Raw genomic sequence first — 25,692 nt, forward strand, 5'->3', positions numbered from 1 at the left:
GACTTTTGTAAAATCCTTAAAATAAAATTTTCTTATACAACATTCTGCTGGCAAGAAAATTACCAACTCAAGGAAGCAGCTGAACAACCAAGTAAAAGGGATTAGATATTGAGTGCTTTTCCATTTTAAAAGGATGTTTGAGTGAGAAGTCTTCATTCTAAAAGACCGTATGGAATGGGAACCTCATTTCCTTACTGATCTCAGGCTGCTTTGAAATTGAAAGCAATTTCCTATTAAATAATACTAGTTTTCTGATGTATTTCTACCCAGTTTTCATCTTCTGCAGTGGTGGTAGTAGTCCTTTGTGCTATAACTAAACAGGTGCCGGTGCTAGGCCAAGCCCAGCCAAACCTGGAACTAGGACAAGGTAAGGGATAGAAAACAATAAAAAAACAGGCTAAGCGCCAAGACTGTCAGCTTCCAGGGATCCAGTTCCATGAGAATCCTTTCTCTATTCTCTTAAAAAAGAAAAAAAAAGCCATAAGCAACTGGACCACTAGAGGCAATGGTTCAAAATATGAGTAATTTTGGTTTCAGATTTTTTTCCCACCCCTAATCTTAAGAGCAATTTTATTCTTATCTATATTTTTCTGAATTGCAAAGTACTGGTACAGGTTGAGTATCCCTTATCTGAAATGCTTAGGACCCAGCAGTGTTTTGGATTTAAGAACTTTTCAGATTTTGGAATATTTACATATATTCAGTGGGATATCTTGGGAATGGAACACAAATCTAAACACAAAATTCATTTGTTTCATATATATCTTATACACATAGGCTGAAGGTAATTTTATACATTATTTTTTACTGCATCTGTGTTTTGACTGCAACCCATCACATAAGGTCAGGTGTAGAATTTTCCACCTGTAGCATCATGTCAGCACTCCAAATTTTCAGATTTTGGAGCATTTCAGATTCTGGATTTTGGGGTTAGAGATGTTTGATCTGTTTTAAATTTTGAAGTGATCACTTCTTTTGAATGTGAAGTTTTTTATTTCTAAAATGGCAAAGCTGAGCAAAGTGCACATTGTAAGCATAATCTTTTGTAAAACACCTGTAAGGTCACCTGCATTCCCATGTTTGTCTGTGGACACCATTCATTTTATGTATACCTCTGTAAATAACAGGATTCACAAATTATGTCTACAGAATGGAAGGTAGCCTCTTAAGAAATGTTATTCTTTGACAGGTCAGCTTGTCGTAAGTGTGTATACACAAATCTAACTTTCTTTAGCACATCTTTTATCTATATTAGTGGCTCTCAAAGTGTGGCCCATGAACCAACAGCATCAGCATTGACTGATAGCTTGTGAGAAATTTAAATTCTCAGATGCTACCCCAAACTTAGTGAATCAGAAACTCTAAAGGTGGGGCCCAGGACTCTGTGTTTAACAAGCCCCTCAGGTGATTCAATTCAGGTCCTCACTAAATTTGAGCCTTTACAGACTGAGCCAATTCATCTGCTTGTAATACTCTTTCTAGGATGAAAAATTAATTAGTGAAGTGAAATCTGATTTTATGGTACAGAATTCTTGATGGTTGATGATAATGAATTGGCAAAGTTCGTGGAAATGATTCTTGGACTATTTCTTAAGCTATCTAAGATTTTAGGGTTATTTCCTTTCTTTGGGAGAAGGTATACAAATTGGCTGTATTATGTGTCCTTTTTTGTGCGAGGGGGGAGATGTACTGCTGATTGAACCCAGGGCCTCACTCATGCTAGGCAAGCCCTCTTCCACTGAGCTACACCCCCAGCCCTCTTCATGTGTCTTTTAAAGTAGTATCACCTTCTCCATGTTTCCCTCCTCCCCATTTCCCAGTTGGCCTTCCCCAGTTCCATTTTTCCTCAACTGTTCCTTTTGCTGGAAGGCAAAACAATGCCATGGTTAAGACTATAACACTGCAGTCAAATCGACCTAAACATGGCTTACCAAGCTTTTACTAAACTACTCAGTCTCACTGAACCTCAGATTCCTAATAAAACAAGGATAATATCTACTTCTGCAGTTACTGTGAGGATTAAAAAGTATGGTAGCCAGTCTGGGATCTGGTAAACCCAACTTAACATTGCTGTTATTATGATACTGTGTTATCTCAGTCACCCCTACTGTTTCTCCCACATACAGTTCTTCCCCAATAACAACAAAAATCAGTCTTGGCTATGTGCTGCTTGACATGTTTACAAGGATAGGATTTTGTGGCAAGGAGAACCGTACTTTGACTCCAGACTGCTGAGATCCCAGAAATTAAGTGAAAAGGAGATCTTAAGCTTTCTTCTCTTTGCAGCTGTAGAGGACTGATTTAGTTCTCTTTTTTTCCAAACAGCTGGCGACTTTATAGCTATTGGATGATGGGTGATAATAAGAAGAAACATGGACCATTTCATTGTTGTACTAAAATATCATCCATTGGATAACACAGAGGCCCTAGAGTACCATGGAGAATTATTTAAATGCCTTGAGCTATACTTGTTTAGATAGACTTTTCTTTTGCAATGAGAAACTCATTAGAAAAGAGTGTTAATATTTTGACTGATGTGTTCTAAATACAAGAGTAAACATTGAAACCTGTGGAGTCATGTTAGTGGAACTTGGGGATAACGTTACTTAGTCACCTAGCTTTGTAAAGCAGGCTTTAGAAGAATCATTCATATGGCCTCATTCCAAAAGTTTTTTTCCAACTGAATCTGAGTACACTTGTTCATATATTTATGAACAATATATATTTATATTTGAATATCTTATATATCACATTTTATAGATTCGGAAAAGATTTACATAATTTATTTTCTTTTGAAAATTTCTTTACTGTATTATAAATAAGCCAAAGGTATATATTTAGAAAGTTCTTGAATATTCAAGGTCTTAAGGAAAAGATCTGAAGGTTTTAAAACAGTGTTATTAAATCAGGATTTTAAAATCTTTTATATAGTAAAACATACACTCATGTTTGGAAATAAACATCTGTAAGTCAGCATAGAAAAAAATCTTAGCTATGAATTAGAAATACTAATAGTCATCACTTATTAAATGCTCACCATGTGCCAGGTCATATACTTTTAGGCTACAAATGTTATTGAATTTAATCTTCACAAGAATAATGTACTATATCATCACCGTTTTTTCATGAATGAGGAACTGAAGGTTGGAAATGTTACCCTACTTCTCCAAAGCTCAGAAAGGGTAGAGACACACTTTAAATTCACCTGTCAGGCACCAGTGCTATTAAAGATGTAGATCTAACCAGGGTTGGCATTATACTAAGAACAGATAAAAGAGAAAGGATGGGAGGGACAAGGGGTTGGGGATGGGTTCAAGGGACTGAGTGGGACGATGAGATTTAGAGGATGGAAGTGAGGATATGAAACATGATATCAACAATTAACTGTTTTATATTTTATAAAACTCTTTTTCATCCATTATTTTACTTGATCTTTACTACAACTCCATAACATATTTTTATAGCTATTCTGAAAATAAAGGAAATCAAGGTACAGAGAGATCAGCTTACTTATTTGAAGTCACAGTAACATAGCAATTACACACACTCAGTTTTGTTACTACTGCGCCCCACCTCCACCCACAATAAACTTCCAAGGGGGGAAAATACTCTTATTCAAAAGACTCTTCTTGTAGGGATGGGTAATCTATCCACGTCATCTACATTTTAATATGGCATATTAAGTTAATATTGGTTCTCTCTTCTCTTCCATTCAGCAACTGGCAAGTTGGCCCAAAGGGAAGAAAAAGAGAAAGAATAAAAGCAATAACTTTGGATAATCTCAAAGTAAATAATTTAAAAGTGGCTGTCTTTGGCAGGGTCAAGTAACTTTGTTTCATTAGTAAGAGAGATTTCTGGATTTCCTATCCTTTACTTCCATCTTTTCCTAAATCATTTTTGCCGCTGATGAAAAGCATCAGGAACCTTACCTATTTCATTTCTCATAGTGGGATCAGGAGGAATAGGTAATCCTATCACCAATGGGGGGTACAGTGTTGTATTCCTAATATTAACAAAACATGCAGTATGCTAATTCCACATAGTTGGTGTGAGACTGTTCCTAATTTGTCTCAAGGTTTTAAACTTCTTTTCAACACTCTGTGTTAGTATGGTATAGCTTTGCCAGTAGTCCCTCAGCAATGAATAACTACTCACTGAACAATGAGTAATTACTCTTTTTATTTGATGATTAGGAAACCAGAAGACTTCAGAACAAAGGGAATTAGAAAATAATCTTTGCACTCATGGAAGGATTCCCTGTGGGATTCCTTTCAAGGGTTCCCCCAGAACATTTAAATTGTTATTTGTAAGTACTTAATTATTTCACAGAAAGGTGAAAGGATAAAATCATCTGAAAGCTAAAATGTTGGTGCCAGAGATGATATATCTAAAAGTAAAATAGAAGCCAATAAGAAAGTAAGGTTAATTCTCCAAAATATTACATTTTTCATTCTGCTTTTTGTGAACTTTCTTTGCAGAAAGTAAAGCATATGTCTATCTAGATCAAAACTGGAGGCATTGTAAAGGTATAAAAATGAATTTCTTTAACAGGTTTGAACTGCCAGTTCTATAAATTTGGGATGGGACAATTTAAATTTGTTATTTTTCTTACTTTAAAGTGCCCCCACTCCGGGGCTGGGCGCAGTGGCACTCGCTTGTAATCCCAGTGGCTCAGGAGGCTGAGGCAGGAGGATCGAGAGTTCAAATCCAGCCTCAGCAATTTAGCGAGTTGCTAAGCAACTCAGTGAGACCTATCTCTAATAAAATACAAAATAGGGTTGGGGATGTGGCTCAGTGCCCCTGAGATCAATCCCTGGTACTCCCAAAAATAAATAAAGTGCCCCCACTCTAGGTTTAAAGCAGATCTCACTTTGCAAATTTTTTCATGAATAATTTCCTTTTCATTGTAGCACTTTTGAGTCCATAGCGTGAATTGTTGAGAACCTGGAGTAAGATCTCTGTCTGGAAGGCCTGGTCTCCCAATTTAATTGCTAATATTGAGGAAGAGAGGAGGGAGGAAGCAACAAGGAAAGAGAAACAAGCTAATGTTACGGATGGCTGTCTGACTTCTGGTTTACAACCAGTTTCCTCTGTTGTACTTCATTTGCATCTTGCCAGTTTTGTAAAAGCTGGAAATGTATTTTAACTTGTCCTAAAATAATTACATCCAATAGAAGATAAGTTGTAATTTAAGTCCTTATTTCCTTTTGCAAAAGGAGCATTGTTATTGAACAGATACATAAGTTTAACACACACTTTATAATAATTTCAGAAGACAGAGAAAATTCAGTCTTTTTTTAGTAATACGGAACTATGATTTCTGTTTAGCCTTTCTCTCTAGCTCTTTAGACACAAAAAAACCCAGAAAATTATGATTTTTAAAATAAAAATATATATTGTTAGCTTTAAAAGAGCTCACATGTTAGAAATGGAACATGATTAAACAGTCTGACCATTAAGTATTTTATATGTGATACTCACAGCTATGACATTTATAAGAATAAACACTGGTCAAGTGTCTGTTGCCTTTTATTTCTTCATCTCTAAGGACATCTCTACCAGGCATGGCATGTGGCTGGCTCAGCCAGCACTCAGAATTCTGAGGGGCAGTGGTTTCAATGTTTGCAAGATAAGAACCTAGTTTGAGCTCTAAAATTAAAGGGAACATGCAATTGGAGTTATGTCCATATACTGAACAGAGGAGACAATTCATAGGTGCAGCACATTTATCTTTTAATTCCTGTTTGTAATTTCAGTTCCCATATGAAAATAAAATATAATTTAAATATGGGATACATAGGAGTAGGAAAAGTGAGGACAGCTGTGCTCCAATCTTTTCTACCTGCTTTCACTAACATGGAAAACAAAGAACCCATAGCCTTTCTCAGATAATTGGATTCTTAGTGGTCTTTCCACAGAAACCCTATCATTCCGCAGGCCTTTCAGAGCTCCCTATGTTTTTCTCAATTATAGCACTTACCTCACTGTATTGTCATTATTTGTTTACATGTCCATCTTCCCTTATCTGCTAGTTGCTAAAAAGGGACATTTGTAACGTCTAACATGTAATAGGTTCAAAAGATCCTAGTCAATATATGAATGAATTAATCAATGTTATTATGTTAATAATGACTGTCCTTGATTATATCACACATGTATACACATTTTTTCTTTTAATTCCCAAACAAATATATAAAACCAGTATTTTTATCCTATGTTTGGGAGTATAGGGGTTAAGAAACTCATGTATCTAATTACAAAATTTATTATTTTATGTCACATTTACCCACATAAGGCTAAGAAAAGAACCTTCAAACTGCTTAGTGCTGTTTCATATAGAGTGCTTCTTATTTTCAGTTGATATTTTTGTGGTCTTATGAAAGCAATAAGATAAAGACTAATAATCCACTTTAAGGTCATCCCAAGGAAAGGAAATCCTCTTATATCCTCTTACACAGGCTTTGTAAATAATGTAATCATATAAATATTAAAAATGTCACATTGGTTACCTTTGATCCAGAGTCACGTTTTTTCAGAGAGTAACTAACTTATCTTCAGTATTCCTTTCCATTATTGGATTTCTGAAAAGTGATGAAAGGAGAAACACAGTGAGTTTATTTCTGATATTGCCACTGTTTTTCTTAAACTATTCTTCAGATATGGATGACACAACATTTTTTGGAACATTTTTTATGTGATTTTTCTGGATTAAACAGAAAAGAAATTGAAATGAAAATTTAATTCTATTTCACCCTATACTGACTTTTAATTTTAAAATATTATTCTAATCTTAATTTACTCCTTTTTTCCATAATATGAAAAACCTTAATAATTTAATTACAAAACATTTGGCTTATAATTAAATAGCAACTAAAATTCATGTTAGATTTGTTACTAAAGGACCTGATTCACATGAGATATTTGAATCCATTCTATTGTATATTATTTCCTTAAATTCATCAGATTGCAATGGAATTACAATAGTCTTGCCAGGGAATTAAATGGTTATTATGCAGTACATATCTAGAAAAGCAAGAACCTACTCTTTGTGTTTTAGATATTAAATAATGAGTAATTATGAAATTTAAAATGTTTTATTTTATCAATAAATTATTCTAATGAAACCTAATAATATCTGCTTGACTAGAATGCTCAGAAGCCAAAGAACTATATTAGCATAAATGTATCTCATAATAAATAGTTGATAATATTTCGATATCTAGTATAGCCACATTACATAAGTTGTAGGACTTGAAAACAGAGTAATAACATTTGTAAATACTAAGACATAGATGGCTTTAAATACATCAGCTATCCCTCAATATAATAAATAGTACTGTTTTTCCATTTAATTTCTTATACTAGATTTTCAAAAGGTTTTTTCATGCTATAACACCTGTTGAAGAAATTTAGTTATAGAAATTGAGTTTTACTTTTTAGTTAAGATAAATCCTTTAAAATATTTTCATCTAGACATTGCTAAGCCAGTCATGACTGATGCACTATTTTTTTCCCCAAGTATTGAAAAGAGTAGTAATACTTCCCAACTAAGGAAAGAGAGTAGTTCTTGGTTATAAAATTTTATTTCAGTAAATATCTAGATGACCATGTGTTTTGAAATTCATGGTAGGTTTAGCATCAGAAAGTCAGCCAACGTACTATGCCATAATGTTAAAATAAAGAACAAAACCACATGATCTTCTCAATAGATTCAGAAAAGGCATTTGACAAAATCCAGCATCCTTTCATGAATAGTGAAAAAAATAGCACTCAAAAAAACTAAAAATAGACGTTCCCTTCCTCAACATAATAAAGGTCATCTACCAAAAAAAGCCACATTTACATCATACTTGGTGGTGAAAGACCAAATGCTTTCCCTCTATGATCAGGAGCAAGACAAGAATGCCTGCCCTCACCACAGCTATTCAATTTTGTACTGTAAGTTCTAGCCAGGGAAATTAGGCATGAAAAATGAATAAAAGGCATCCAGATTGGAAGAGAAGTAAAATTATTTTTCTTCACGGATGATATGACCTTATATATAGGTAAGAACACACGTACACACACACACACACACACACACACACACACACACACACTAAATACTGGACTTGATAAACAAGTTCAACAAAGTCATAGACATAAAATCAACGTTCAAAAATCACTTGTATTTCTATATAATAACAATGAATAATCCATTAGTAATATTAAGAAAACAATTCCATTTACAACTACATCAAAAACAAATAAAACACTTAGGAATTAAAATAATCAAGTAAGACCTGTATACTGAAAACTCAAAAACATTGTTAAACAAAGTAAAGACCCAAATAAAGGAAAAAAACACAAAAGGTTGGCCACCAGTTTAAAAATGGGCAAAAGACGTGAATGGACATTTTTTCAAATACATGCAAAGGTAGCTGGGGCTGGGGCTCAGTGGTAGAGAGCTTGCCTTGTACTGTGAGGCACTGATCCTTAGTGCCACATAAAAATAAATAAATAAAATAAAGGTATGCTGTCCATCTACAACTACAAAAAAAATTTAAAGATATGCAAGGTATCAATAAGCACATAAGAAGATGCTTAATGTCTTTAGCCATTAGAGAAAATTCAAATCAAAACAATGAGACCCTACTACTCAGTCACTAGGCTAGCTGTAATAGAAGGACAAACAATAACAAGTGTTGGCAAAGACAGAGAGAAATTGAAACCCTCATATATTTCTGATGGTAATATAAAGTAATGTTGATGCTGTAGATAAGAATCTGGTATTTCCTAAAAATGTTTAATATACAGTTATCACATGACCCAGTAAATTCTACTCCTTAGTTATACCCTAGTAAATTGTAAATATATATTTACACAAAACCTTGAACATAAATGTTAATAACAGCATTATTCATCATAGTAAAAGAGTTGAAATATCCCAAATTTCCATCAGTTGATAAACAGATAAACAAATATAGTATATCCATACAATAGAAGATTATCCAACCATAACAAAGTATGAAGTGCCAATATATGCTGCAACATGGATGAACCTTGAAAACATTATGCCAAACAAAAGAGGTTGGACATTATGCTAAACAAAAGAGATTGGATACTTTTTATATGAAATGCCTGAAACTGGCCATTCCATAAAGACAAACAAAACAGGTTGGTGAGTGCCAGGTGCTGAGACTCAAAGGCAATGGGGAGTAAGTGCTTGGTTGATATGAGGTTTCTTTCCAGGGTGATGGGAGTATCCTGGAATTGGCGTTACTGACTGTACAACATTTTGAATAGTCTGAAAATTAGTGAATTATACACTAAAATATTTAAATGATGAGTTTTATGTTATGTGAAATCTCAATACAAAAATATAAATAGCTCAAAAACAAAAATATGACTGGTTATATAAGACTTTTGTAGAATGAATAGATATTTTTTTCAAGTCCCAGTCATTAAACTGTTTTTAAAAAGCAGTATCTTTGGATGGATGGGTTTTAAAGAGACCAATGTGTCCAATAGCCATGGCTGTGGTTTCTGGACATACACAGCAGATCACAGATTTCTTAATGACTGTCTATTTTGATAGATTTGCCAAACAAGAAGAACTTTTTAAATAAGTCAGTTATTTCCACCTTGATCTTTCATATGAACATACACAATAATGCAGACTGTGTTCTACAAGACTCCCATGGAAACAAGCAATTTTCCAATATGAAGAGAGGTATCTGAATGAATTAATTCGACAACAGAAGCTATCAAAGAAAATATGCCTTAGCAACTCGCTTCTTGTACTACAATCAGGGGCTCATTTATCTTAAACAAGTCAACTTTTGTAACACCCTCTGCACTGTATAGAGTACTGAGTGACAGTCAAACAGGGCTGTCAAGAAAGAAGGAAAACAGTGGGAAATGAGAGCTAGAATGAATTGAAGGAAAAAAAAAACTTTGTAAGAGAATGCAAAGTAGTCTGTGACAAGGAATTTTCCTTTAAAATGAGCAAAAGCTATGTGATCACATTGAGTAAATGAATGTCAATGGGGTGAAAAGTACTTAATAATCCCCACAGCATTTCTAATAGGATCTACCTGGCCCCCAACTAATTATAAAAACGCATCTAAATCCTAAAAGACATTGAACAAGACCCTACAAAACCTTCCTTCATTCTCACGTCAAGCCCTGCTGAACAGATAAGTTGCTTACAAAATGAGTTCTATTCTTTTTTGCTTTCATGCAGTTTCCCAGGTTCTTGCCTTAATATCATATTAAGATTTTTTAGCAGCACATTAGTGGTTACGTATTATTAATTCCACCTTGGCTATTCTTTCTAAAATTAAATAAGTCCTAAGAAGTTGAAATCGAGATGCTCCCTTTTTCCCTCAAAGAGATTATTTTCGGTGTTTGTGGGAAGGAAAACAAAAAATATTCCTGGATGACATCACTGTTCTAAGATGGAGCGTCTCATATTTTGGGAGTCTCTCTTGGGAGTTCCATTGCCTATTCTGCCACTGATTTGCTGTGTGATCTTGGAAAAGTTTAAATATAAAAAGACAAGTGCAAAGTGAAACTATGAAAACAAGACTTAACTGAGATCAAGTGAAGAGCAGAGAGGGAATTAAATGGCCTCATTGCAACTGTCCTCGTAACTGAACTTCATGACTGGCGACAATTTTGGCTTGAAAAAAAATTCCATATTACCTAGTTGGGCAGTGAGGCAGTTTCTTATATGGTATTATAGGAAACTCAGAATTTACCTATGGACAAGCACTGCAGTACACATTTGTCAATCTTTTTTGTTGTTGTTCTTTATTTGCAGTTTTTTGTTGTTGTTCTTTATCTGCTAGAAATCATTTTTTAATGCCTATCCATCAGAAAAAAATTCTTAAAATCCAGTGGAAACAAAGAACAAATAAGAAACAGTTCCACACAAGGAAGTAAAGAAACTGTGACTGTTATAGCAGAGAAAAGGAGTCAATTTGATATTCTTAAACAATAAAGTGTTAGATATACTGAAATAAGCATCTTAAAAGTCATAATGCTTTACTCTGTTGACAGTTCGTGCATGCAAATCTGAAGCCAAATTATGCATATATGCTAGTTCAATTCACCTGTAGGATCTAGTTGAATAGATTATCTGCTAGAAAACATTTTTTAATGCCTATCTGTCAGAAAAAATTCTTAAAATCCAGTGGAAACAAAGAACAAATAAGAAATAGTTCTACACAAGGAAGTAATGGTATGGAGAAAAAAAAAAAAGCTCTCAAATTGGTAATAGTGCGATCTTATCTAAATATCATCTTCATAAGCCTCCTGGGCATTCCAGCTTTCAGTCCAATGCTATTTGCATTTTTTAATAGCAGAAATATTTGTTACAGAGGGAAGATAAAGTACTTGATGATACTGAAAAGAGGAAGCTGGTAAAATTAATCTTACGAAAATATAAGACATTCAAAACCCACTTGTCTATATAAAATATGTAGCAATCCCACCTTTAGAAGTAAATCCTAAAGTAGTACTCTTGTTTAAAAAAAATCTTCAGTTAACATATGGAGGGTAATAAATGTCACTGTTAAAGGATAAATTTTTAAAAGGGAAAAATCATGACTCACACAGATATAAAATGAAAATGTGTCAGAGATGTATTTAGCTCATTAACAAAGAACCAGTAAGACGTTACAACCAGGTCAAAAGAAAATTCAAATAAACCACATGTTCATAGGCAAATATAACATGTATTTACAAATGGGTGCAAAACAGGTGAGAAGGGCAATGATAAATTACATTCTATCAGACACAACTAATTTGTGTTGCTATGAATAAGAACTATTTGCATTATTACTAGTTTTCTACAACTTAGAGTTATAAAATAGCTTGATGATAATAAAAGGGAGAGAGAGCCAGACAGGACACTGAAATTTTTTTTTCCTCATTTCAGAATTGATCAGTTTTGGGTTTTTTCCCCAGTAGTAGAATATGATTTGTTAATTTGGGAAATAGGCAAAGAAAAATAATTCTGGTTCTGAGGTTTCCCAAACAAATTATGTATTTTGAACTTACGAAGTTCATATTTATAAATAAAAGCAGTCCCTATCCATAAGGAAAGAGAGATTTGTTTGTTCTGGGAAGCCATTTCTTCTCTGATGGGTAAGGAAGAATCCTACCTAAAATCACTCAAGATTCCAACATTTAAACTTTAGTGCTCACTTAAAAAAAAAGATATTGATCCAATGAACCAATTTTAAACATTTTAAAACAATAAGAATACTTTAACACCATTAATTTGACTTTTAAAAAAATATGTCATTTTTTTCACTTGACTTTTTAAATGAGGTTTATTTTATTGACAATATTTGGGAGCTGGGATATACCTCAGTGGTAGAGTACTTGCCTAGCATGCACAGGGTCTTGGGTTCAGTCACTAACACCACCAAAATAAAAATAAATAAATTTAAAAAGTCTCCACAATTTATCTGAAAGGTTACTCTAGGGCAATTTCTGCCTTTCTTTCTGAAGAAAGGTAGAATTTTGAAAGTATGTGTTGCGTGGGGGGGTGTGTATGTGTGTGTGTGTATGTACTTGCTTCTGAGTACCCCTTCAACTCTTGATTTTTAGGGTATGCATTGCATGCACAATGAAACAGATAAACTTTCATTTAGATAAATCAATCAAAGCTCTGGGGACATATATAATTTTTTGTTTGAAAAATAGAAATAAACCAATCTAAAAATCTACCTAAATCATTAGGTTTGCATGGTGATTTCATGAGTTATTCTTCATAACCTAAATTAAAACTGACCATAAAAGTCATCACCCTATATGATATCACTACCCCTTCCTGATTATATTAGCGATAGTAAATAACATAAAGGAAGTGCTATCCACAAGGAGCAAATCTTTAGTTAGATTAATTTATATTCCTGTTGTCATCTCCATTTGTAAATTTATTCTGTGGAGTTTCTAATAGACTTGTTAATGCTTGCAGTGGCCTGGAAATTCCCCTAGGAGGCATCAGATTTTTCAATGAGCAGAAAGGGTTTACATCAAATCAATGAATATCTAAAAGCATTCTGTACTCTTTCTTGTAAATTTATTCATGCCAGGCATGGGAAATTGGGCCAATCTTTCTTTATTCATCAACCTTCAAGACTTCCTTGATTCTACCAGAAGTATAGGATTAATAATCCATTCAAGGACAGAACACCCTAAAATGGTTCATCATGGGTCCAAACTAACCTTTGTCCTGAAGAGCTCTTAAAGGACAAATTGGTTTAAGATACACCAATTTTATTTAGGTATCACCCTGACTTGGTGATCAAAATAAATCCCTCAAAATCCACTTTCCATGGTCTTATAAAAACATAGTTTAGGGCTTAATTTGGGGAATCTGAAGTCAGACTGCTAGAGTTCAAAGTAGCCCCACCACTTACTAGTTTTGTGACCTTGGGCAAATTTTTTAAACTCCATGGGCCTTACTTCACTCATTTGTGAAATTGGGCAATAAAGATTACACCTACCTTGTATGGTTTTTGTGTAAATCAAATGAGTTCATATTTAGACAATGACTTAGAACCATGCCTGGTGTATTGTAAGTACTCTGCAACATTAGTTACTATTACTATCATTGTTATTTATCACCCTTCATGACAGATTCATGTTCCTTAGACTTACAGTAAGTCTCCCAGAAATGCCCAGGTATGAGCCAATATATTCTTTATAGGAAGTACTTTAGACAAATCTGAATGTCTTAAACAATCAAAGTATCTCCTTCTCACTTCAAATGCATAATAAGCACTCTTGGCTTCCTTGGCAATTTTTAAAATGGGACTAAGCTTAATAACCAAAATTCTCAAAGCTTCACTAAATATATATGAGCTGAATAAAAAAATTAACATATATTTACTGAAAACCTATTATATGCCAGATACAGGGGATTCAAAGAAATTTTTTTTTCAAATATGTCATATTTTACTTATCAGAAATTTTCATTTAATGTGAAATAGTACCAAAAGAATTTTAAGTCACCCTTTCTTTTCTACAAGAGTTTACAATCTAGTGGAGAGAGGCAGATAACCATTTGATTCCCATACAGAGTGTTAAATGCCTAACACTTTCTTTCAAAATTTGCATTGGCTCCATTCATGCTTTTCCCCCTGATCTGTCAGTCAGAGCAGTGTCTTGGCAAATTAGTGAAGTAGGCACAGTTTGTCTTTGGCTCCTTCCCGCTCCTCTTGAGACATTCCCTTTCCCTTCTCCAGGAAGTCCCTTCCTCCTCCAGGCAACTCTGAGTCCAGTTGTAGGATTGAAAACAAATGGTTAGAATCCCTGCTGGTAGTTTTTTTGTTTGTTTGTTTGCTTTTGTTTTTTTTTCATAATATAAGAATTTTCCCCTCCTAGATTTTTTTTTTTTTTATGTTTTGTTTTTTCTGGAGATGGTGAAAGATCCCAGGACCTAGGAGCAGGCTAGGCAAGTCCTCTACCACTAAGCTACATTCCCAGGCCAGTAAGTGCATTTTTATAAGAAGCTTCTGAACATGAAACACTGTTAGAGCTGAAGGAATGAATCCCCACAGGAAGAATTTCAGGCTATCAGCTACCTGGGAGGAACAGTCTCTTAAGTACTGGCCAGTTTTCATTCTCTGTAGTAATTGCTTTTGCCCCATCTCCATCTTCATTTTATTTTCCATGCTTTCTGGGTTCACATATACACCAAATAAATAAAAATAAATTGTAGAGATTTTCATTATTGCTTGCAATTTTGCTGTGTTGCTGGACAAGAATTTGGAACACTGAACCTTCAACCTATTTTGCCGCATTCTGACAGGATGTTTCAAGTCCCCTTTTCCACTAAATACAATTATCATGCTTCATCTTCACCACAGAACTCTTACTTCTGTTAAATTAAAACATGCAAACCTTTAATGGGAAAAAGGCATATTTTATTCGTTAATGAAAAGGCAAAACATGCTCACAATGCTTTCTATTCAAAGGTTGTGTTGTGGCATTGTTGTGCCTGTTTTTGTCCTGCATAAGAGAAGCAGGTTCGAACAGGCTAGCCTAGTATTAGAATTTATCTCTTTTCATGCATAAGAAGTTCATTCTTTTAGAAGTTAATCCTTTTCTTTACAAGGGACATACTATCTCTTTAGAAATTAATCAGTTTTTGCCTTCACATTTGGTCTTGAATTGCCACATAGCATTGTTCCCCTTTCTAAATCATTTGTTATAGCTAAATAGAGGCCCATGAATTGCTGCAGCTGCCTTTAAGTGGGCATTTTTCTTCAGCTCATAGAATAAGCACTGTGTGTATTCTTCCTTCACAAACATTTTTTTTTAAGTTTCAATGATGGTTGGAAAGAATATTCATTTTCCATTGGAATTCAAAGCTGCACAGTGAAGAATACAAGTCCTGAATATATAAACAGTAACAGTTCAACGGCACAAGAAAATTACTATTTGTGAAATTCAAAATTTTCTGAACACTAAGCCATAAAATAAATCTTTTTTTTTTTCCACTAACTTTCATGATCATTTTCAGTAAGACCTAAACAAGAGGGCCCAACAACAGTTCCCATTTTTCTTGGAAAGCAATTGGGAAGCAAATGTATCATGTATTCTCCAAAGAATTTAGTTAAGATGAGTCTCTGAAGCCCTGGCCTTCATTTTCTGCTGTGGAACTCCACATGGCAATGTCTTCAGGGAGCATTATCGCTAGATGACAAAGCACATCTTTATTTGAGAGGAAAAACTAGAATGATTTTGAGTCTAAGATGGCATCAACCATTGAAATGGATAACATGGAGTAGAGGGTAGAGGAAGAAAAAAGCAGAAAGAGAAATAAAAGTAAAATTTTTTTAGTTCAATTATAATCAATATAGAAAATGAAAGTTTGTCTTCAGAGTCGATTAATATTTACTGTCCCATTTGTACTACTCAGGTAAGAAAGAAGAAACATTGTTGTAGCTCTCCCTTGGTTGATTTCAGATCATTCTGGAAACATTCTGGTGAGGTGACGGAGGACCCAGCTGTGTTACTTGAAATCTGTCTGGTGGATCAGAAAGGATTATGGATAGTTGCCTGCAACCTAACAGTCTCTACAACACAGAGAAGCCAACCTTGAAATCACAGAACCTTAAGACTAACAGCGTTGTCTTAAGTCAGCCTTTCATCTAATATCTGAATAGTCTACAACCTCTTGATAAGTGATTGTCCATCCACTGTGCTCCACACTGCCAGTGACCAGATTCCCACAACCTCCTCCCAAGGCCCATTTCCTCAACCACATGACAGCTGACTTCTGAAAGCCTTCTGCCCCAAAAGAACAACAATAAAAAAACAACTTTTCTAGGCAAGAACCGTACGTCTTCTAATGACAGAACAGAAAAATAACTTCCTTATTTTGCCCTGACTTAAATTCTTATGTCTATAGTTTCAAATATGAAGAGATTATATTTTCTCATCTTCTATTTGGCTTCAATTTTTTTTTATGAAAGTGTATAGCTCTTTTTAACAAACATGCTATTTCAGTAATTCCTTGAATTTTTCGTTCAAAGTTTGTATGAGTTCTTTCCGTGGTAAGATAATATGCTAAAAATGACTGGCAAGTAGGTTAATATTAGTAGAAAATAAACTCAACCAGATATGAGAATGAAAACTTATGATATCAAGAGAGAAAGAATTCTTGCCAGCTGTAGTGGCGCACTACTGTAATCCCAGCATCTCGGGAGGCTGAGGCAGGAGGATCGGGAGTTCGAGCCAGCCTCAGCAACAGTAAGGCACTAAGCAACTCAGTGATACCATGTCTCTAAATAAAAAATATAAAAATAGGGCTGGGGATGTAGCTCAGTAGTCAAGTGCCCCTGAGTTTAATCCCCGATACCCTACCACCACCACCACTAAAAAATAGAGAAAGAATTCTTAGCATTTACAGAGGAGTTTCTGAAACTCAGAATGTCCAAAATATCCCTTGGTTAATTAGGAATCATCATTTTATTGCTAAGGTAAATTTCTCATTTTCCAACTAGACAGACGGACATCACTCTTCTTCAACTAAACTTGAAGTACACAATCCCAATTTCCTGCTCTTTACCTAGTTCATGTTTGTGTACCAAATAAGAGCTATGTTTAACTTGTTACTAAAGTTTCCTTCTTCTGTTTTTTTTTTTCAATGAAGACCTAGTTTTACTTGCACATTTTTCACGAGCATCAAATAGTAGGTGATCTTTCAAGCTTGAACAGCAACAGTTGTATCGCTGAGGAAGGATTTCTTGTTTCAAACTGTCTAGATAATGATTTACAGCTATTTTTGGTAATTCTCAAAATGACAGCTCCTTGAATTTTTCTGTATGCAGAAAAATTTGCTGGACTAGCATCTTTCAGACCCTGGGAGGCTCATCCCAAACCTTGGCATGTGGAGACAAGGGAATGCCGTGAAATTCTTACTCCAGGGGGAACTGACCTGTCCGGCATTATCTTGTGATACATGTGAATGTTTGATGAGGTTACCCCAAATGTCTGTGACCTCCTGAGGCCTGGAATTTGTGAGACAGGATGAACCTATGAACATATAGGCTTTCAGCATTCCAAGACCACAACTGGTTTGACAATAGTTGAGTTCCTCTTAAAAAAAAAAAATACAAACATTACTTTGCAATATCTATCTTCATGTAGTCCTTAATATATGGCTGGTAAAAAAGAGAAAAGATGCAAAAGGGCAGAAAGTAATAATTAACAACCTTTGAAATTCTGAATGTTATACAAAATGCATGTGGGTGCCATGGCTATTGAAAGGCATAAACTAGGGAGTGGGGGAATGTAGAAAAGAAGCAATAAGAGGGGAAGGGAGAAAAAAACATAATAGGCAAGATAGAGAAGTAGAAAGAACTTTTCTTTAAAGTGAGTAAAAGAAAATGTTTTTAATACCTTTCATTCACCTCTTTACCTCAATGGATCTGCATTATCTACAGGATAAATTTCAGTCTCTTTAAGCTGATATTTAGTCTGTTCCATGATCTGGACCCAACTATCTCTCCAACATGTACCTCTGATTTACTTATTGACTGTTCCTTGGACATTCCTTTGGGATTCTTATTTCCTTGCCTTTACTCTCTAAAGAAATTCCTGTGTACCTCTGTGTACCCTCCAAGACATGACCCCGGGGACTGCATTTAGACATTTTATACAGGTAGCACTTATTGACCTTGTTCTCTCTCTCTCTCTCTCTCTCTCTGAATACTCCTCAGAGTTTTATCTAATGCCTTACTCAGATAATCCCCTGTTCCCTTGACAACAGTGATGGAGGAGGGATGGTTTATTATAAGTGCTCTGACTCTATATTAATTATATGTATTTTGTATGTATGGTTTGCTTGTGTTTTGTTTATGACATGGGATTTAGACAATTACAAAAACAGCTCTTCCTGCTAATCTTCATTGTGCTACTGCTATCAGATACATGTCTTCACTTCACTAAACTCTTGGAAAAATTTTCCTACCCTGTCAGTTTTTACAAACACTCCATTTTGATTGAAACCAGCATCTAGTACTACAAGTAAAACAATGAGCCATGAGCTTTTACTGAGTTGGGTTTTTTTTTCCACATTTTTTATTGGTGCATTATAATTGTCCATAATGGCAGAATTTGTTGTTACACATTTATACGTGAACATAATATAACAATTTGGTCAATATCATTCCCTAGTATTTTCTCTTCTCTCTCCTCTTCCCTCCCACTGGTCCCTTTCCCTACTGATCTCACTTTAATTTTCATGAAAACACGAGGCCTCCCACCTTTCTTTTCCTTTTTTCTCTCTAGCTTCCACATATGAGAAAAAACAAATGATCCTTGACCTTCTGAGTTTGGCTTATTTTGTTTAACATAGTGTTCTCAAACTCCATCCATTTTCCTGCAAATGACATAATTTCATTTTTCTTTATGATTGAATAAAACTCTGTGTGGTGTATACATGGATTTTCTTTATCCATTCATCCATTGATGGACATCTAGGCTGGTTTCATAGTTTAGCTACTGAGAATTGTGCTGCTATCAACATGGCTATGCATCACAATAGTATGATGACTTTAATTCCTCAGGGAAAAATACCAAAAAGTGGGATAGCTAGGTCATAGGGTGATTTCTTTTCTAGTCTTTTGAGTAACCTCCATTCTGATTTCCATAGTAGTTGTACTAATTTACAGTCCCACAAACAGTGTAAAAATCATCCTTTTTCTCAACATCTTCTCCAGAATTTATTATTCTTTGCGTTCTCGATGATTGCCATTCTGACTGGTGTGAAATGAAATCTCATACTGACAGCTTTTAAAGAAACTTACCGTGTAGAAAGTATTTGATAAGAGTTTCTGTTTTTTGCATGATGAGAACAAATACTGAATAAAAAAGATTTAATAACAGCAGTAGGACCTCAGCATTCATATATACTTTATATGAATATAAAGTATATATGAATGAGGATACACAGGAGGAAAAAAACAGATATCCAGGAGCTAGGATGCAAAGGCTTCACTTTTATAGAGCAGTACCAAATGAATTCCTGCAGCTTTCCAAGTTTAAGTGCAGCTTTGTCTTTAGAGCTTGTCTGCATGTGGGCATGGAGAAGTGTGATGACCCTTTATAACTCCAGGGACCTCCATAAATTGCTGTCAAGAAGAGAGGCTCAAGAAGACAGTTTATTATCACTCAAAACATACTTGGACATTTCAAAACCAAAACCAATAAGTTGAATCTATAATATTAGCCAAAATTCTAGAAAGAAAATTAACAAAGATTTTTGTAATACCAATTTACTCCACCAATCCTATCCTCTTTAAAAAAAAATCTATATCCTTGCTAACCCCTGAGAATTAAAAAAAGACTGCAACTATTTTCATAAGTATGAGGACGTTATGTTTCTACATACTGAAATTAAATTTGGCAAGATGGTCACCAAAATGTTATCTGTAAAATTTTCCAGATTATGACTCTTAAACATGTGGTTCATTCACAGACAGTCCCAAGCCCTGAGTATAAGCCTGAACTTGAACATTATGTGAGCTTGATGTCCACAGCAGTCACACCACATATGCCCTTCCCAAGGGCCTCCACGATTGGAACTAGGGATATATATGCTCCGGAAGTATAAAAAGAAACAGGGTCCTCAACTTCCACATATGAGAGAAAACAAATGATCCTTGACCTTCTGAGTTTGGCTTATTTTGTTTAACATAATGTTCTCAAACTCCATCCAAAGAATTGGTGACAATTCATTCCAGTGCCTGAAGCAGTAGTATATCAAGGTATTGATGTGGCTGTTTCCAAGTTTGTTGAATTTTAGTGTTTGGCCACTCTTAACTACATGTTAGTAGTTCCCCTTCTGTTACAATCAAAATATTTTGGATACGGTAAAATAAACTTTGCTCACAGACTCTCCTTACACCATGGTTCACTCTGGCTCCTCTTCCTGGAAGGTGTCTTTCCTCTGACATGTTAGAAATGCTGTCTGTTTGTCAAGGGTTCAAATCCCAGCACCTCTCCTAAAGCCTTTCACAACTGCAACCCATGGTGACATCTGCCATCTTCTCAGTTCCAACATCATTTTTCTTCTTAGGCATTTATGTATGACTTATTTATGTGTTATTTTTTTCTTACATAAATCCTTTTCTCTAACTATACTATCTCCCTCTGAGCAAGACAGTGTAGACCAAACGGTGTAGCGTAGTGACTGTCCCTTGCAGATACTTGTTTAAAAAAAATTGCTGACTGATTGGTATAATTTGTGACCTTTATGCTGAGTTACCCTTAACATTGTCAAGGAAAAAAAGAACCCTCATGGGCTGGGGTTGTGGCTCAGTGGATGAGCACTTGCATGGCATGTGTGGGTTCGATCCGCAGCACTGCATATAAATAAATAAAATGAAGATCCCTTGACAACTAAAAAAATATGAAAAAAATAGATAGTTCCATATATATGAACACTATTCTGAGCTGTTTTGCAGTTTTCACATTTATAGTTGTGATTTCAGTATCAATAAATACACCTTGGTACTGGAAACCATGGCAATTCTTAGATACTAGCAAATAGTACGGATGATCCAAAATATTAATTTATCAGTGAAATAATGCCAAGAAAATTAAAATTATCAGATGCCTCTACTAAAGTATTCTTCTCTGTGAAAAATACTATTTTAATAAACCCTCAAGTACTTGACTGTGGGGTCAAAAGAAAAATGCCTAATTATTGTGACAAAATGTATTCAAAGCTTAATGATATACATATTTTGACCCTTCAATTTTACTTCTAGAAAACACATTCAAAGGAAATGATGATTTATGGATAGTCATTAGAGCATTAAATGTAACATATAAAAATATTTACAAGCCTAAATAAGAACAAAATAGGTAATTATTTAAATAAATTGTACATCACATAAGAGAGCCTTAAAATGTGTGTTATGCAAGAATATGTCATGAAATGGAAAGAAATCAATATATTATATGAAAAAAGTCTTAAATATAATTGCATTTTTAAAGCCTTAGAAATATATATACTCCAAATATTGATATTAATATCACTTTGTTATGAGATTTCATATTTCTAGATTTTTTTGGTTAAAGAATAAGTAAATGTAAAAGTATCTAAATTTTACTTAAATGCTTAGTTAGAACCTCAGAATTGCTCATTAGGGTCATAGATCTATAGCCAAGAAAAATATTATTTTTTATTTTGAATTAAACACATGATAAGTTAAAGAAAGGATCGTTCCTGATTTCTTTAGTGAATGAGTGCCTTGTGGCTAAAGCCAACCAATGCTGGGGGATAGTGGGGAGAATGTCCTTCCCTGGCATCATTGGTGCTCACGACTCTTGCTCGATGTTGTCTGTAGGTCCACGGCAAGTGCATGTGCAAGCACAACACGGCAGGCAGCCACTGCCAGCACTGCGCACCCCTGTACAATGACCGGCCCTGGGAGGCAGCTGATGGCAGAACAGGGGCTCCTAAGGAGTGCAGAAGTAAGTAACAAGCCCACCACGCTCAAAGCCTTTGTACAGCAAACTTATCTGTGGACTCCTTCTTGTCTCTAGAAACCCAATAGAAAGTGGTAGGTGAGACACTACAACCTACACAAACATAGCCATCCCCTGCTCAATATGACTCAACCACTGGAATTAGGACAGTGTGCACAGTTGCCAATAGGACTGACTTGTGTTGCCTACCTGCTTGGACACTCTGTGAGACCTAAGCATGCTCCTGGACAGTTTGATAATACAAACCTTACTAGACACAAGAGCAACTGAGTAGACATAAGAGCAATTCTCATAGCAGAAATGTTAAACTATAATTCATGAAACTATCTATTCTGAATTCAGCTCTCAAAACAACCCCCCAAAAGTGGGTGGTGTTAATTCTATTTCGGGGATCGGGAAATGGACCCCAGTAACATGAAGTGTCTTGCCAAAGTTAGTAAATGAAAAAATCAAGACTTGACAAAGTCCACTGACTCGGAATTGGTAGGGTTATTTTCCCCCCAGAATATCATAATGCCTTCTTTTTAGTACTTGAAATGACAGATCAGATTTGAAATTAAGCCAGTAAGAATGAGATTGCTTTACTAGGAGTAACTTTGGAGTTTGAGATTGGAGATTAGATAGGAGAGTAGAAAATATGGTATTATAAAATATTTTTCTCTTTGAAATTTAGATGTTCAAAGAAATGCACATGCCCATAGTAATGTTTACACTCAATAGATTTAAAGGCAACTACCGTGGGTAAATTTGGGAGAAGTCTCTTCCCATACATAATTTGGAATCATATTGATTTATTTTGTTTCTAGGAAATGTAAAGGATTTCCTCTAAGCATAAATCTTAAATTATCTCATAATATGCTTTTTAAAGATACAAATCTAGTCAAAATATCATAACATATCAAGGAAACAATGAAAAACAATACACAAATATTTTCACATACAGTTGGCTTCCAGGAAAAAGTCTAGATTCTTATTTTAAATCACTCATCAAGAGAATCTAAAGAATTTCTCCTGAATTCCTAGAGTGCCATTCTGGTCCTTTTTGCAGAAACTTACTGTACATCTAAGTATACACAGAACACAGAGACCTGTCCCCCAGTGCTACTGACTGATGATCTTAGAAATGCCACTGAGAAACTGTTACATAAAGCAACACTGTGGGCCTCTTCTCTAAGGAGATTGAGGCTTCTGTAGCAGACTACTTTATACTCACCACAGGGACAACAGCTGAGGAGTGGACCTCATTGAAATAGAAATCAATCTGCTGGCCAAGTTGCTCTTCTCTTCCACCAGAAGTTTTCTTCCAGGCTTTGGAGTGAGCATAAATTCAGACTCAGATCTGCAATATAAATTGCCATTTTCAAATAATGTCTGGCAATCTTGGTTTTTTCCTAGTAAGATCAAGAGACTCAAAGTGATGATCTTGGGAAGTAGCAGGAATGGAAATAGTGAAGTGTTCCCATCAAAGAGGCAGGGAAATGGGTAACCACTCAAATAATCTTTGCAAAATAAATTCCAACCCCAGTTGACAAGATAACCAAAACATCTCTGTCTGGCCAGACAACAAATCCACACTCTATTGACTTCATGCATATCCTAACACTTATTTTTAATCAACAATATATATATATCATATATATATATATATATATATATATATATGTATATATATCATGAAAAATGGGAGGATATGGGGAGCTGCTCTGAATGACCATGACTTCCAGTCCTGAAGCACGAGGCTCTGACCAATCACCATACTCATGGTGGCCTGGGTGTTGACCCAGCTCACAGCAAGGCCGTCTTCTTAGGAGGCATACCCCTGAGGTTGAGTTACACTCACCTGTTCCCTTGTAATCCTACCCCTTCTGCCCTTTTATGGACAGAACTTTCTAAGAACAGTGTCCCCCCCACCCCAATAAAAGCTGACTTCCAAACGTGCTCTCACTGTCTCATTAGCCTCTTGTGACCTTCTGTTGCTCTTCCTTTTGGAGAGCCTGAGGCTGAGAGCCAGAGAAGCCATCCTTGAGCTTGTGTAAAGGTAAATTGTGTCTTGCATTTTATTTTGTGTCACTACGAATTCACACTAGAGACCGTAGTTGAGCTGCCCACATTTGTCGGGGGTGGCAGAAGGATAGATGAGAAACTAAAAAAATAAACTATTGAAGGCAAGGATAAAGAACATAAACAGGTATGAAGAAGCTAGAGTTCTCAGTGTATACCATTTTTAGATTCTTTCTATTCTTGTACTGTCCTTTGGCGAGGCAGCCAGCGCCTCATTTGGGGGTTCTTTTTCCTGCAAAGGAAGGTGTAAGCCATCTGATAAATTAAAGTCTAGAATAATTAGTTAAACAAAAGACAAAGTCAGAAAGATAGTTTCAAAAGGGGAGCTCCTGATAGGTCCAGCCCACACCGAAGCTGGAACTGAACAATCAGAAAATGGTTCCAGTGGTTTATTTAAGGGGGTACATCAAAGGCAGGGGTAATGTTTCAAGGGTGGAGTCTTGCTTTGTGATGTCTTGCAGTCAGCAGGTTGGTTGGCATCTTGGCAGGTCACACCCATCTCAGAGGGCTGTGCAGCTACAGCAGGTCACCCCATCTCCGGTGCTATGTGGAACATGGGAATTCACAATGTCAGTCATACATGAGGAAATTTCCACTGGAAGTAACCGAGACAACAGATTATCCTGTTCACTAGGCTACAATGTACAACATAGTCCACACACAGCTTATGGACAGCTCTCAATACTGTACACTCTTCATAAAAACTACAAATGAAATAAATTATCAAGCAGCTTGTCCTGTATTTTTTTTTTTTTTTTACTGCAGTGCTGAGATCAAACCCAGGGCCTCTGACATGCTGGGCAAGTGCTGTACAACTGAGCTATACATCTGGCCTTCCCATCCAACTTTTAATTACGTGATTATAAGAGAATCTGTTGCTATATGCTTAATTATTTGTGTTCCTCCTCTGCTTCTTCTTCTTTTTTTTTTTTTTTTAATCCAGCCTGCAAGTGCAATGGGCATGCTGATACCTGTCACTTTGACATCAGTGTGTGGGAGGCATCAGGGAATCGCAGTGGTGGTGTCTGCAATAACTGTCAGCACAACACAGAAGGTCAGCATTGCCAGCGGTGTAAGCCAGGCTTCTACCGTGACCTCCGGAGGCCCTTCTCTGCTCCAGACGCTTGCAAAAGTAAGCCAACTCATGGTGCCTAGAGACAAGGATGGCTTGTACAAAAGAGATGAGTCTTTCCATCCTTGTTTTGCTGGTCCAAGGAACAGAGGTCATGAAATTATCAAACAGTATACTCATGGATAACAGTTAATTTCCTTGTTGTTAAGGGGTAAGGATTTTAAACATGTTAGGTGAAACAGTTCAATAGTCATACTCCTTTTCATGCTCCATGAAGTAAAATTATTTCCTGGAGCATCACATTTTGGAAAATAAAATGAGCAATAAGAGAAAAAAAATGAAGAGGGAGAGATCTTTAAAATGATCTTAAGAATCCCTATATGAGTAGGGATTGAACTCAAAGTGATGACATACAGAGTAGTTATCTACGCATGCTTTCATCTCTATTGTGAACACCTGAAAAACCACAGGTTTGGGGTTTAGTATGCACTGTGGGTGACACTGCTCTTGTGTGTCTCTGTATCTTAACTAATTTCAAGCATAGCAAGAATTTC

At 35.5% G+C, this 25,692-nt stretch overlaps 1 protein-coding gene across 2 annotated transcripts in view; it reads left to right on the top strand.

The window, feature by feature from the left end:
- Ntn4 (netrin 4) overlaps nucleotides 1–25,692 on the top strand; it is a 105,542-nt gene that overhangs the window by 39,432 nt on the left and 40,418 nt on the right. For both annotated transcript variants that reach the window (XM_005324446.5, XM_021725805.3), the window contains exons 4-5: nucleotides 21,864–21,990; nucleotides 25,010–25,198. In XM_005324446.5, coding sequence (XP_005324503.2) covers nucleotides 21,864–21,990; nucleotides 25,010–25,198 — 316 coding nt within the window. The remainder of the gene's footprint in view (nucleotides 1–21,863; nucleotides 21,991–25,009; nucleotides 25,199–25,692) is intronic.

This window comes from Ictidomys tridecemlineatus, chromosome 6, assembly GCF_052094955.1.
Source record: "Ictidomys tridecemlineatus isolate mIctTri1 chromosome 6, mIctTri1.hap1, whole genome shotgun sequence".
Lineage (NCBI taxonomy): Eukaryota > Metazoa > Chordata > Mammalia > Rodentia > Sciuridae > Ictidomys > Ictidomys tridecemlineatus.